The sequence below is a fragment of the Hemibagrus wyckioides genome, linkage group LG14 (genome assembly GCF_019097595.1).
Source record: "Hemibagrus wyckioides isolate EC202008001 linkage group LG14, SWU_Hwy_1.0, whole genome shotgun sequence".
NCBI lineage: Eukaryota > Metazoa > Chordata > Actinopteri > Siluriformes > Bagridae > Hemibagrus > Hemibagrus wyckioides.
In genome coordinates this window covers 383,348-396,734 of record NC_080723.1, presented here as the reverse complement: position 1 = coordinate 396,734, position 13,387 = coordinate 383,348, and the positions used below count along the sequence as shown (strand labels likewise).

Sequence of the window (13,387 nt, the reverse complement as noted above, 5' to 3'; positions counted from 1 at the left end):
ACTAAATGCCAGGTGAGGTGAGCAAAATAACATCAGCTCTGAGTTAGCTGTACAAAGTCCATTAAAGTCAAAAATATAAAAGGCACTTACTGGAAATGGGACTGCCCTTTAACATGACACACACACACACACACATGGACTGTAATGATGCCACATTTGAGACCAAGAAAACAGAAACAGCACACTTATCACGAATAATGACAATAAATGTGAGAAGAAAAAAATGCTAAGTTTGTTTTAAACAGTTATCACATACATGCAGGGCAGAGGAAAAATAAATATTACTTTAAAATGTTTATTCTATGAACATGTCAGTTGTCTCTAACTGATATCTCTCTAACTAAAGTTAGAAAAATAGCATAAATATATTAGCTATATAAATCACAAATACACAGAGAAAAGTTTCCACATATAAAAGTGTTCACAATCATCTCTTAATGAATTAAGAAACCAGGAACTGTGGTCACAATACTTTATAAATTTTTCTTTTATGAAAATAGTTTTGTTTTTGTTTTTTTCTTTTTAAAGCCAGAACAAACGCAAGGCAGGATTTTCTCACAAATCCATTGTTAAGTATATCATCTTTTTTCTAACATGAATATTAAACTTATCTAAAGTATATGATATTGATATTTAGTTATATTCAAAAGGTAGAGAATTATAAACACGCACGTTTGTAGGTATTTCTGTAAAATGTATTTAAAAATGCTGTTAAATTGGTGCATTAAGATGTATGCTCTGAGCGCAGAAGAAGCTGTTGGTTAAATGTGGGTTTTTTGCACCATGATGGTGTCTGCTCCATGCTCATGCTCACGTGTTGGCGTATGTTGGTGAGTCTGGCTGTGTGCACTTTCTTAAAATGGACATTTCCTGAAATTTATTGTCATTCATTATGTTCAGACATGGGCTACGTGGTGCTGTCTGCGTTAATGGGAGTTGTTGCGGTCATTGGCGACATCCTGCAGGCGGCGGAAGAAAGCACTGTGGTTCTCCTGGCACAGCCTCTTAGCAGGAGACTGCTGCTCCTCCTCCAGAGCCATGCTGCGCTTCTTAGTCGGCGTCTCTCCGGTACGGAGCATACTATTTATCTCCCGCAGTCGCTGAGAGACAATCAGAGCAGGAAGAATTAACTTTGTAGGTAAAAGTATTGGTACAGAGATCACACCAGACATAGAGGATAAAAATATGTGTGTGTAATAGTGAGTGCTTTCACGTGTCAGTGTGATGCTTTACATTTGATGGACTTGAGCTGATGTAGTAGAAGATCTTGTCTCTGGGGGTCAGCGGACTGTCCGTCTTATGGGGAGAGATGTAGATGGAGTGGTTGTGAGAAAGGAGGACCCTGCGTGGTGAACCGATCCGGAGTGAAGGGTATGGACACAGAGGCGGAGTCTCGGCCTACACACATCACAAATCATTACGGAGGATAAGCCTTCTAATAAAGGGATGTTAAAAGAACAGTCTCCTAGAACAAACACAAACCTCACCCACCCCTGCTTTAGGTGAGCTGGGGGAGTAGCGCAGGGCAAACAGTTTGATCTGTTTGACGTAGACCTGGTTGTAGAAACAAATGAGATCCCCGTGCTCCTCCTCCTCCTCCTCCTCCTCCTGCTCTGGCACTGCACCGGGTGTGCGTGTGGGTGTAGAGGAAGCACTGCTGGGTTGAGGAACAGGCAGAGTGCTGCTGGAGCGCATCGACACGGGACTGCTGTTTCCGCTTGTTGCTGCTGCGGAAGACAAAATGCTTTTCATCTCCAATTTTCATTCAGATTGAAATACCACGGATGAGCAGCTTCATTTAGGAGAGGAGGATCAGTATTTTACTCAAAGTACATTAATAATATAATATAATATAATATAATATAATATAATATAATATAATATAATATAATATAATATAATATAATATAATAAAATATAATATAATATAATATTGAATCAAAGGGATCATATATAGAGGTTATGTTTACTTGAGAGCAAAAATGACAAAAAAAGACAAAACATGATTTTTCGAAATAGTATAATTTTATCAAGAAACATCTAGAAATGGCTTCTACTATTTTTGAAAAATAAATAAATAAACCAATAAATAAATATATGAATAAATAAAATATATATATATTGTTGTGTCACACAGTTTATGTCCATTTATTTGCACTTAAACTTACTGTAAGGAGGAACAGGCTTTTGTAATTATGTAAATATTTTATATAATGATAAAAATTGAAAGGATTTTATCTATATTTTATATCATAAAATTTATGCATTGCTATAAAATCATTAGAACACAGCTACATAATGAACAGATAAAGATGTCGTTTAGATGTATAGATGGCTGTGTGGATAAAACTGTGTGTGTGTGTGTGTGTGTGTGTACCTTGTTCAGGCCCTCCGTCAGGTGGAGAGTTCTGTCTGTTGTTGTCACTGTTGCCCGATTGGCGTCTCTTTCGTCCTGATATCAGGACACTCCTGTAAACCTGGAAGAGCATCATCATCATCATCATCATCACCAGCACTGCTTTTACAGTATATTTTATGTTGTCCAGTGATACTGTGCTTACACTGCTGCTAGCCTGAGGCTGAGATCTGTAACACTTCATGATGTTCTGGAAGGATTTATCCTCTTTGGTCACCTGTTCAACCCACACGCAACAGACTGTGTGAAGCAAAGCAGCAAGAAAACACATCTGCATTACATTTTATTCTGGTTTGCTTTCTCTCCCGCACCTTAGCCATGACGTAGATGGCACACATGAGCAGTTGGTCGAGGTGCCGATCCATCATCAGCTCAGTGCAGTGCACCAGAGAATACTCAAAGCAGGTCCAGATCTTCCTGCGCAGATCCGTGCTGATGTCCAGCTTCACACACAGGTCTCGGAGACGTACGCTGGCCAGGTGATACACCTGATAGACAGGTCAGAAAAGGACATGCTATGAATGTATGTAAACTAAGCTGAGTCATTAGTTTATTGTATTATCGACGAATTCTTTATACAACCTCGACGTCCTCGCTCACCTTGCGGAAGAACAGACAGAGGGAGCCTGTTCTCTGCGCTCTGTTCGGTGTTCCCTGCTGAGGGCTCATCTTGGCCTGCTTGCTGGCTGTAGGGCTGGTGTGAACAGTGCCAGCAGGCATGGTGGTCGTCAGCTGTTGGGTGTTCAGTGAGCCAGTCAGAGCCTGGGCAGTGAGAGGCTGTAGTCCTGGTCCACTCTGTCCCGTCACGCTCACCTGCACTGGGATAAACGTGATGCCTCCGTTCTCATTGGCTATCCCTGCAGAGAGGAGCACATTTTTGTTCTCACTCTAAAGAATTATTATGCTTGTAACTGGACATGTTATGATAATAAAAACAAACCATTCGTCAATCTTAATGAAAATATGTTTTTTATATTATTTTGTATTTATTATTGTACTAATAACTTAGTTCTGCTCTACTGAGAATTACTAGAAATAGTAGCTAGATGATTTAACAGTGGATTTTACTCTATTAAAACAAAATATCTGGCAAAAACAACAAATACTGTCCTTTGTCGATATTGGACCATGAGACAGTATTTTATTAGTACTGTACTTAATTATTATATCTTTTATTAGCACATAATCCAATTAAAGCAGCACTTGAATAGCTCACTGCACCTTGCACAGGTATTGTAACAGTCTGTCCGTTGTTAGCAGTAACAGTAGCTGTTGCCATAGTGACCACGGTCTGGCCCGCTGGTATTGTGCTGACCAACGAGGGCTGGCTGACCCGGGTCGATGCAGGAGGGTCAGAGGCCATTTCTGAATCCACAAAGAGGCGTCTGCGTGCTGTCCCTGTGGGTGGAGAGCTGTAGCGCTCGTGAAGAGTTGAGGAAGAGGAGGCCACTCCTGGAGGATTAAAGCATATTGAACAGGAGTAAACAGACTGCTAGTATAGAGTATACTATTCCACTGTGTGTCTTCAGTGATTCGTTTGTCCTACACGCCTTTACCTTTTCCTGATCCTGCAGTATTAGCACTGAGCTCATTAGTTTTCGGAGTGTGAAGGTCACCAGATCCATCCTCCAGGTACTGAGGAGGCATGACCTAACATGCAGTTCCACAAACAGAAAGGATTTTAATTCACATCATCAGACGTGAAATTTGGATAAAACGACATTAATTAGTTATTAATTAGCAGGAAACAAAATATTTTGGCTGAAAATGGTCAAAAATTAGCACTTTTGTTACACATAAAAAAATATTTTTAGCGATAAAAATTGAATATTAAACACTGTTTTCTTCCTATTTTTATATTGTTGCATAGAGTGTGAAAAATGGAGTCACATGCTAATGATGTGTCACATTAGCAGATTACTAGAACATTTAAAACATTTATTTAAAGCTGTCTGTTTAAAATGATTGTCCACTCAGTGTGTCCTGAATGTCTGGGCCAGAAATTTTCATTTTCAAGAAAGCATGGTTAGAAACAGGTGTTCAGTCTCACCTCCTGACAGGAAGGCACACGGTTTTTGGCCCCTTTAATGCTCTCCCAGAGTGGGGAACTCTTTTTCCAGGCCAGGCTCTCCAGCACCTGCTCCTCCACATGGTTCAGATGCTTCACCACCTCCCTGACAAGACCTTCTTCCGCCCGAACCAGCACCTCGATCACCTAATGAGTGGAAGAGAGGGAGAAAGAGTCAGGTAAATCTATTCAGATGTATACCTCTGAGATGGTGTGGAATGTTACTGTACATTTGTATGGACTCACCTTATAAAAGTGGTAAGGTGGAATGTCAAAGATCCGTAGAACCCACTGGAACTCACCGGGTGGATGGTAGGAGAAGATGACAATCTCCAGACAGCAGGCTATCAGAGAACGGTGGAACATGTCCTGCTCTAGAATACTCTGGAGAAGACATGGGCACTCAGTTAGATATTCACACAAAAATCACAGGATTTTTACAAAACAATAATTATTTTTAAATAATAAACTATATAAGCCAAGTATTAAACACCTGAGTAAATAAAGTTCATGAGTGAATAAAATGAAGCCCACAATCCCGACTGACTTGAATCAACACCTTAAGGAACATGTTTGTGGTGATTAACTGGTTATTAAAGCTCAGAATTGAGGTTTTAAATATTTCCACCTGCACCCAGTGTTCAGCCATCTTGTCATTACATTTTTAATACTTTATGCAGATTCTTATTTGGCTTGAATAAACTTCAGTTCTATTTTCTTAAATTAAATGTCAGTGAACGTGACTGCTGCTTTGTTCATTCCTTATTTTCATGGCAAGAAATTATTTGTTTATGTAAATTAATTCACAAAATATTGTTACTTAAGCAAACCTTCATCTAAAGCATTAACAACAAACTCATTCTATATAAACAGGTGAAAAAATCTCACAGAGAGGTCACTGTCACCCAGCCTCCTCTTCTCCTGGTCAATGATGCCCTCCAGTGTCTTATAATACAGTGCCTCAGCTAGGCAAAAGTATTTCACAGCAATATCTGCAAGGTATAAATATATATATATATATATAGAGGGGGGGGGTAGACAGATACTTGTAATGGGTGTGTTTGTTACAGAACAATGCACTAAACCTAATGTTAAATATTGTGAAATGGTTGTAACATGCTGGAGTTTAAAACCTCTTGCCAGGCCTCTGTTTTCATCTCCCTTGGCTTCATAGCTCTGGAGGAACACCTCAGACATCTCCCTCAGTCTGGATGCGATAGCTTCACTGGGGTTCCTCACACAGGCCCTGGGTTTAAGAATTTTGAAAACCAGTGCTGTAAATCTCAGTGCTTTGATGAGAATCATACAGCTGTTAAAACAACAAAACCAGTTCCTTAACATAGTAATAACAGGATGCTTATAATGCTATAATGTCTCTGCTCCTGTTTGTAAGAATTTACCAGAATATTAGAAACCCTGTTTATTACTCCAGTGTTCTGTTTACTAATTAGGAATAAATGTCCAGTGTCCATCTCACAGGACACACACAGGATATGTGTGTGTGTGTTTGTGCATGTGTGTATGTGTGTGTGTGTGTTCATTACTTCAGCATGTCTCTCAGTCTCAGGCTCGGTCTGTGTTTGAGTCCTGACAGAAGACTGTGCAGACGTGTGATGCCTTCCATCGCAGAGGACACTGGTGTTCCAAAGGCACTGTCCTGTAAGTACGTCCTCCCCGTCAGTGGAGTGGACACTTTTAGAGCTGATGCCTGTGAAGGAGACATTTTAAAATAACTTAGTGTAATAATATTATTATTATTAAATATTAAATTATTATTAATAATAATAATCATAATCATCCATTTATTTGTGTTTCGTTGTTTTGTTTTTTTTATTAGTTTTTAATCTCTCAATGAACAACTTTAATATGCTGAGTACATAATTTCATGGTCAATTCTGTAAATATATAAAGAAACTGGTCATATTTTAGCTTTTCATCTTGTTGCTATAAAGTAAAATCTCTTGTTGAAGGATTTTTAAAGCTTTAAAGCAATCACAGTGTCACAAGCAGCAGTAAAAAAAATCCTCTTATATATAAATGACCTTGACCAGGTTTCATGCTGTTTAAAAAGAGTAGTGTTTGTGTATATAGGGGTGTGTGTGTGTGTGTGTGTGTGTGTAATTTGTGTGCAGTGTCTCACAGTGAGGGTTTTGTGCAGAATGCTGGGCGGCTGGTCCTGGTTCTCTGTCCCCTCACACAGAAAAGGTCCTGGTGTACCGATGTCCTCTTTCGCTCCGTCACCCAGAAATATCCTCTCATCTAGAGCACCTGATGACAAAACATGCTCCTCATACGCCCGGGTCAGAGAAGCACTAAAACACAAAAGCAAATGAACCGGGGTGTGTGTGTGTGTGTGTGTGTGTGTGTGGGTTGGGGGGGGTAGAGAGACAGAGAGACAGAGAGAGAGAGAAAGAGAGAGAGAGAGAGAGAGAGACATTGAGAGAGAGAGAGAGAGAGAGAGAGAGTGACATTGAGAGAGAGAGAGAGAGAGAGAGAGAGAGAGAGAGAGTGACATTGAGAGAGAGAGAGAGAGTGACATTGAGAGAGAGAGAGAGAGAGAGAGAGAGTGACATTGAGAGAGAGAGAGAGAGAGAGAGAGAGAGAGACACAGACACAGATATTCAACAAGAAGCCACTGTCTTCCACACCTAGCATACAGAATAAACTAAATGATTAATTATCTTTAATCCTGTAACAAACACTTACAGACTGTCTCCAAAATGAACAGGATCCAGGAATCCTGTCAGTGTCTCTTCTTTTCCCTTTAAAATCTAGCCGTATGTGAGAGACAGAAATAAGGACAATAAGTATTAGTTATGAAATGTTCCTCAGTGTGCCTGTACAAAGCAGTATCATGATTTTCAGTGCCGGATCTCTCACAGTGTTGTGAAACAGTTTTCCATCATACATTAATGTGATAGTTTACTCTGGTCTTATTAACTATAACTCGGGGTTAAATACATACAGCTGTCTCTTTCTTTATCAGTATATGTACACTAGAGCAGTTTATCATCACATTTGTAATGTATATCAGATCAGGATGAGGTACATGTGGTAATGTGATCTTTTTGTATGATCTTGATTTCTCACCTTGCGTTCAAAGAGCTTCTTGATGAAGGGCTTCCAGAAATGTTCCTTTACCCCTTTAGCATCGAGAACAACTCCATGATGCAGTTCACACAACTGCTCTATGAAGCAAAGTGGGCCAGTGCCTGGTTTATAGTCCTTACTGTTAAATTCGTCAGAAAGGCCTGTTTACACACACACACACACAGTTGTGAGGTATAAAGCTGATATGGCAGAAGTTATTCCATGCTGTTTGTCTCTATGGTAAAGTGAGTGGTGTGTGTGGACATGTGCCTGCAGACCTTTGAAGCTGGGGTTGAGTAGATCTTTGCGGCTGGAGCACAACAGAGAGTTGGAGTAAACCAGGTCAAGAGCACACAGCAACAGGTGATAGGAGTTCACAAGGTCATCACTGATCATAGGGAAGTTTCCTACAGGAAGCAACAGGACATGGGGGGGGGGGTTAATCCACAAATCAAACTCTGACAGCCTGAGCTGCAACACACTTTAAAACAGCAATATCACACACAGACACACTGTATATCAGCTGGACAGGACCCTGGTCGCCTCGCATAACAGGAAAAGTCTGCAGGAGAGAGGCTGCTTCGCTCCGCGGAGTGGTGTAGATTTATTTCTTCCTGTTTAATTGATTTCCAGAACCTGCACATACACGGGTCCAGACTACAATCCCCATTACCTCGGCAATAAAAAATGATGAATATTTAGACAGTGACACCACCAAACCACTCTCCCTCATCTGGACACACTCCAGAGACTCGAACAGTAATTATAATATAAATACAGAAACATGCTCTAAACAATAAACAGCACAAAACTGTTTAACAAAATCTATTCCACTTTCAGTTACTAAATAATAACATCCATAATAATATCCATCATTAAAATGCTATACAAATAAAATGGAACTGAACTGAAACTCAAGATTATAGTACAGAAGTGGCATTAATATTACTTGTACTATTACTGATGCAAAGGTCTTATTCACGTGTCATTAACAGCCAAGTTCATACACACATCACATCCTACGACATGTACTTACAGGATCCTCAATGCAGTGCACAAAAACGCTACAGCAAGAATGAATTCTACACAACAACAGCAGAATGAGGGAGATTTCAACTCAAGAAGAAATCCAGACTGTTCCACTGGCCCTGCAGAGACCATTGGCTACTTAAATACAGACATGTCCTGACTTGTCATCTGCCCTGGTTGCTATGATAAGCAGTGCATGCTACACATGCCCCAAAAGGATTGTCTCGGTCAGTTCCCTTACTTTCTTCCCCCTGCTGTTCTCTCTACAGCTGTCAAAATCTATTGTTCTTGAAATGTCATGCTCCATGCTAGATTTTATACTTAACATGTTGCATGGGTTTATAATTCCACACTGAATCACAGTTCACTTAGAACAGGTTTCATTTCTTAAACCATAACAGAACAAGGTGTATGTCCACATGTACATTTCTCATCTTATAAAGAAATATCATTTCATTACTTTTCACTGTCGCTGCTATACAATGCTTAGTATACGACTCTTGATGAAATGAGTAATAAGATGAGAGTTTAAACTATAAATACATCACTACTGAGTGTTTGCTAATAAACCAGTTCATATAAGTCTTACTACAATGTAATGATTCAAAACAACCATTACAGACACGCTGCAGGATACGTCTCTCAAGTCTCTCAGGCTCTTCTTTAATCTGGGGTTGTGCAAACACATCGTCTGTTTCAGAGTAGGTCACAGAAAATAAATGCAGTCAGGCAGCGTGTGTGTGTGTGTGTGTGTGTCAGTCCCCTGTGGCCTGTAGCTGATTCAGACAAGCCAGCACAGGCCCTCATAATGATTGGTAGTCACATAACCGAGGTCTTTTGCCTATCAGCCAATGGGAATTAGTGCTACCTGCTCCATGGCTAATGACCCTTCACTGTTGAAGAAGCTTTACCTAGGAACATTTTTAATAAACACTGCCTCTCTGCACCCCCACGGCACATTTTCCTTTCTTCTCTTCATCACTTCTGTGACTTCCTCTCTTCACATTTCATTCTTTACTTTTTTTTAATTATTATTATTATTATTTTACTCAAGCAGAAAAAACAGCACTTTTTGGATGTATTGCATGTAATCTTGCAGGAACGCTGTGAATGAGGAGCCCTTCTTATATAGCCATGCAGGCTGACATTTTTTGCCATGCACTTAGTGCCAAAGCTTGCACCATAGAGTGCACTTCATCAAACATACTGAACTCTCAAAGCAAACGAGATCCAGAACCAGAGGTACAGGGGATGGAGCTGGTCCTGATCCAGCTCCTCCCTATCCCTTTAATATTACCTCTAATCCATGACCTGCACTTATGTACACACTTATCCAGTTTTCTCCACCCTTTCAGATAGGAAGAGCTGGGTCAGGTCTGGTCTTCCCCTAGACTTTAGGCAGGGAACAGAACAGCACTTGGGCCAAATGCAAACACTCTAAAATGCCTGTATGAGTAGAGTCATGTTCCTTACCTTTTGCATGCACGAACAGGACCCAACAGAATTGGAAGAGCTCAGCCACGGTGCAGGGATGTCGTCTAAGGACACGGGAAACAACAATTATCTTAAGCTTCTAATGAAAAAGCAAGTGTAAGGATGTAGAAGGTTTATAGCTTGACGAAATAGAAAGACGAGTTAGGAACGTCACATGGCATTAAATCCAGAGGGATGTTTATAGTTTATATCTGAGAGAGTTTATCACTATTTATATTAGAGTAAACAGAAGTAGGCCACTGTAAACCATGTGACTGTACATTCACATGAAAACATATTGAAGTAAAGGAAATTACTGTATTAGCTACTCCACAAGAAACCTTCAGCAGTTCCTGGCTAATGCCACTAAGTTAGACATTAGATCCTCGTGCACATGCACAGTAGCTGAGCAGAGTGTTTTCACTAATGACTTACTTTTGTTTCCTGCTTCTGTGTGTTCTGGGCGGTTCATCAGATGGGGGTTTAAATATGTCCTTGAATATGGGGACGTATTTCTTAAAAATGACAGCTGTCACAGTGAAGTTCCTCTCCAGCTTTTCTGTGCTTTGCCGGAATTCCTTTGGTAGGCTGGCCATATCCTGCCATTTCTTCATTTTGCTGAAAAACTCTATCAAACTAAAGCAGAACAGAGGATAATCATTTCAATGTGCATTCCCTTATGTTTGTGAAGTGTCAGACTCAGGCTCTTTATTATTATTATACAGATGGTCAAAATAACATATTTTAGGATAGTAAATACATACATACATAGAATAGTAAATTCAGAAAGGACTAGAGTACAAGTGTTTTTGCTGCTAAACTCATTTGAGATGTTGAACCTGCAGACAGCCTGTAGATTTAACTTCATTAATCGATTATAAACATTGAATAAAGTGATAGACATTGGTTTACAGAGTGCATGTCTGGTGTGTTGACATATTAGTAACATATACTGTACATATCCTGTATAATGTTAATGGCCTTGGCATTAAATGATGTTCATGCTGAAGACTTCATCTGAATAAACCTTCTATTAGATCAAGTTTGAATTCACAATGTGTTATTATGAGTGAACAATTACAATTTGTCAAATATTATAATTTTGATCAGTTACAGAGATGTTATACCAGTCATACCACAACCCTGACCATGATTATTGGAACTGAATGTGTGTGAGTGAGAAGTGTTTGTGTCCAGCAGAATGCTCAGATTAAACTTAATGCTGCAGATTAAAGACTTCCTGAAAATCCCAGTTCTGAGGTCATGCTTAAATGCACTTCTGCATGAAGGGATATGCAGCAGTGGGAAACTGGACATAGTGAGTTTCTATGATCCCTGACCCATGTGACCAGTGACTTACAGGCTGCAGGGACACATATAAATAGCTTACACACCTCTGTTCTGAAGAGCGGAGAATTCGTGTGAGGGACACATAATTTCCTTCAGCTGTGCCTTTACCAACGGTGGGCACTGACGTCCTGCAGGCCACATACAGGGCACACGCCAACCAGTGCAGTTCACTACCCTGACCAAGGCAGACAGAAACCACGAAGGAGAGTACTTAGTAGTAGTAGAAGTAATAACTCTACTACTACTACTACTACTACTAATAATAATAATAATAGGTATTATTGGTATTATTATTATTATTATTATTATCATCAACACCCTCATCATAACAAAAGTAGATACAGAAAAAGTGGTACAGAAAAATGTAGGTATAATTCGATAATCAAAACATAGAACATGAGACATAAAAATATAAGAAAATATAAGAGCTTCAGTCTCCTTACAGAAATGCCATGAGAGTACAGGTGAGAATATATACATTAACAATCACAGAAATAACCTACATCATTATTATTATTATTATTATTATTATTATTATTATTATTTTTAGTAGTAGTAGTAGTAGTATTACTCTCATTATCATCATCATCATCATCATCAACAACAACAACAACAACAACAACAACAACAACAACAACAATTATAAACATTCAGTAATTACTATTAATTATAATGTAACTACATTGAAACTTATGATAAAAGGTAAAAAAAGTGTGTAATATGGACCCGCAGGTAGGTCCTGGGAGTTTAAGGGGTTAATTCATCATTTAAACAGTTATTAATCACATACTTTAATATCTTGTACATAATTTATATAAATTTAAATACAAACATTGATGAAATGCATTTAAAATGATATTTTTGGTGTAATAAAAATCCTGTGAAGTTATTTATTTGAATTGTGCTAAAAAAGATCATTTGCCTTGTAGGATTTTAAAGTGGTCAGTGGTCAGTAGTAATTCATGTGAAGGGCAGATGAGTTCAGAGCTCAGTGTGTTGTGAGAGATAAGGCCTGGGGGAACTGGGAGGTCTAAATCCAGCCCCTTGCGCTAAATCAACAACTAATAAACACACACACACACACACACACACACACACACACACACGGTGCATTGTTTTGGTTATAAACCCTACAGATGCATTTAAACGTGCATAGAGACACATGAGCGCTCCAGGATCCATGACCATACCGGCGAGATGACCGCAGAGGGCCCGAGGTAGCAGCAAATAGCCCTCTCTCACCTCTAGAGTGTAATTTTTGCTGATATTTTCGTAGCTCCTCCATGCCCCGTTACTCGCCTCCTCGTCCATGTTCAGAGCTCGACACAGATCCTCGAACACCAGCCTGCTCTTCTGCACAGCTTCTTCCTCCTCGTTCATTTTTACGCACAAGATCAAACCAGACACTTCTACACGGATCTTAACGCTTTTGGCTATCTAAACCCAGCGATCTGCTAGCAAATATAATGCGCAGTTGTAAAACGGGTCATTTAGAGAGCTGGAAGGTGAGTTAAAGCCGAACCGGAGTGTTTGGGTTCAGTACCGCAGACTGGAGCTACACTTCTGCACACTGGAGCCATTTAAATGCCCTTTGACTGACAGATACTGCTTTACGTAGAGGACGTACGTCACTAGCGTACTGCAACGGCGGAGACACTGTGGAGTTTACGTAAATAGTATCGCGATAGAGAATACGTAGAAAAGCTTATTGAAGACACGGAAATGCTGTCCCCGCCCACTGCTCACTTCCTAAATATCATTCTTGTCTTGAACTTAAAAGATTACTTCGCAGTTTAAGACGGTTTTGTACATTCGACCATATATACACTTAAATATAAATCAGTTATTATGTTTCTTATGCAAAATAATACTTTCCTCCAAAACGGCACACAATAACAATGTTTTGCAATGCCTCATGCTACATTCAAGAGCTCCGAAATTTACAACAAAGATTCTCGATA

The 13,387-nt window shown here is 39.6% G+C and overlaps 1 protein-coding gene across 6 annotated transcripts; it reads right to left on the bottom strand.

The window, feature by feature from the left end:
• Positions 1 to 794: 794 nt before the first annotated feature.
• rbl2 (retinoblastoma-like 2 (p130)) lies at positions 795 to 13,026 on the bottom strand. Of its 6 annotated transcripts, none has more exons than XM_058408094.1 (22): positions 12,669 to 13,026; positions 11,471 to 11,601; positions 10,512 to 10,712; positions 10,077 to 10,141; positions 7,853 to 7,981; positions 7,575 to 7,735; positions 7,191 to 7,255; positions 6,625 to 6,796; positions 6,029 to 6,192; positions 5,618 to 5,730; positions 5,373 to 5,476; positions 4,731 to 4,868; positions 4,467 to 4,631; positions 3,973 to 4,066; positions 3,638 to 3,868; positions 3,017 to 3,273; positions 2,728 to 2,904; positions 2,562 to 2,633; positions 2,378 to 2,477; positions 1,483 to 1,727; positions 1,234 to 1,398; positions 795 to 1,100 (listed from the first exon to the last, which is right to left on the bottom strand). In XM_058408094.1, exons 1-22 carry the CDS (start codon positions 12,804 to 12,806, stop codon positions 927 to 929), a joined length of 3,261 nt encoding a protein of 1,086 aa, XP_058264077.1. In that variant the 5' UTR covers positions 12,807 to 13,026; the 3' UTR covers positions 795 to 926. The 6 variants fall into 6 exon arrangements, with proteins under 6 accessions (XP_058264077.1, XP_058264079.1, XP_058264078.1 ...); XM_058408096.1 differs by having other exon boundaries at positions 1,492 to 1,727; XM_058408095.1 differs by having other exon boundaries at positions 1,483 to 1,724.
• Positions 13,027 to 13,387: the final 361 nt, after the last annotated feature.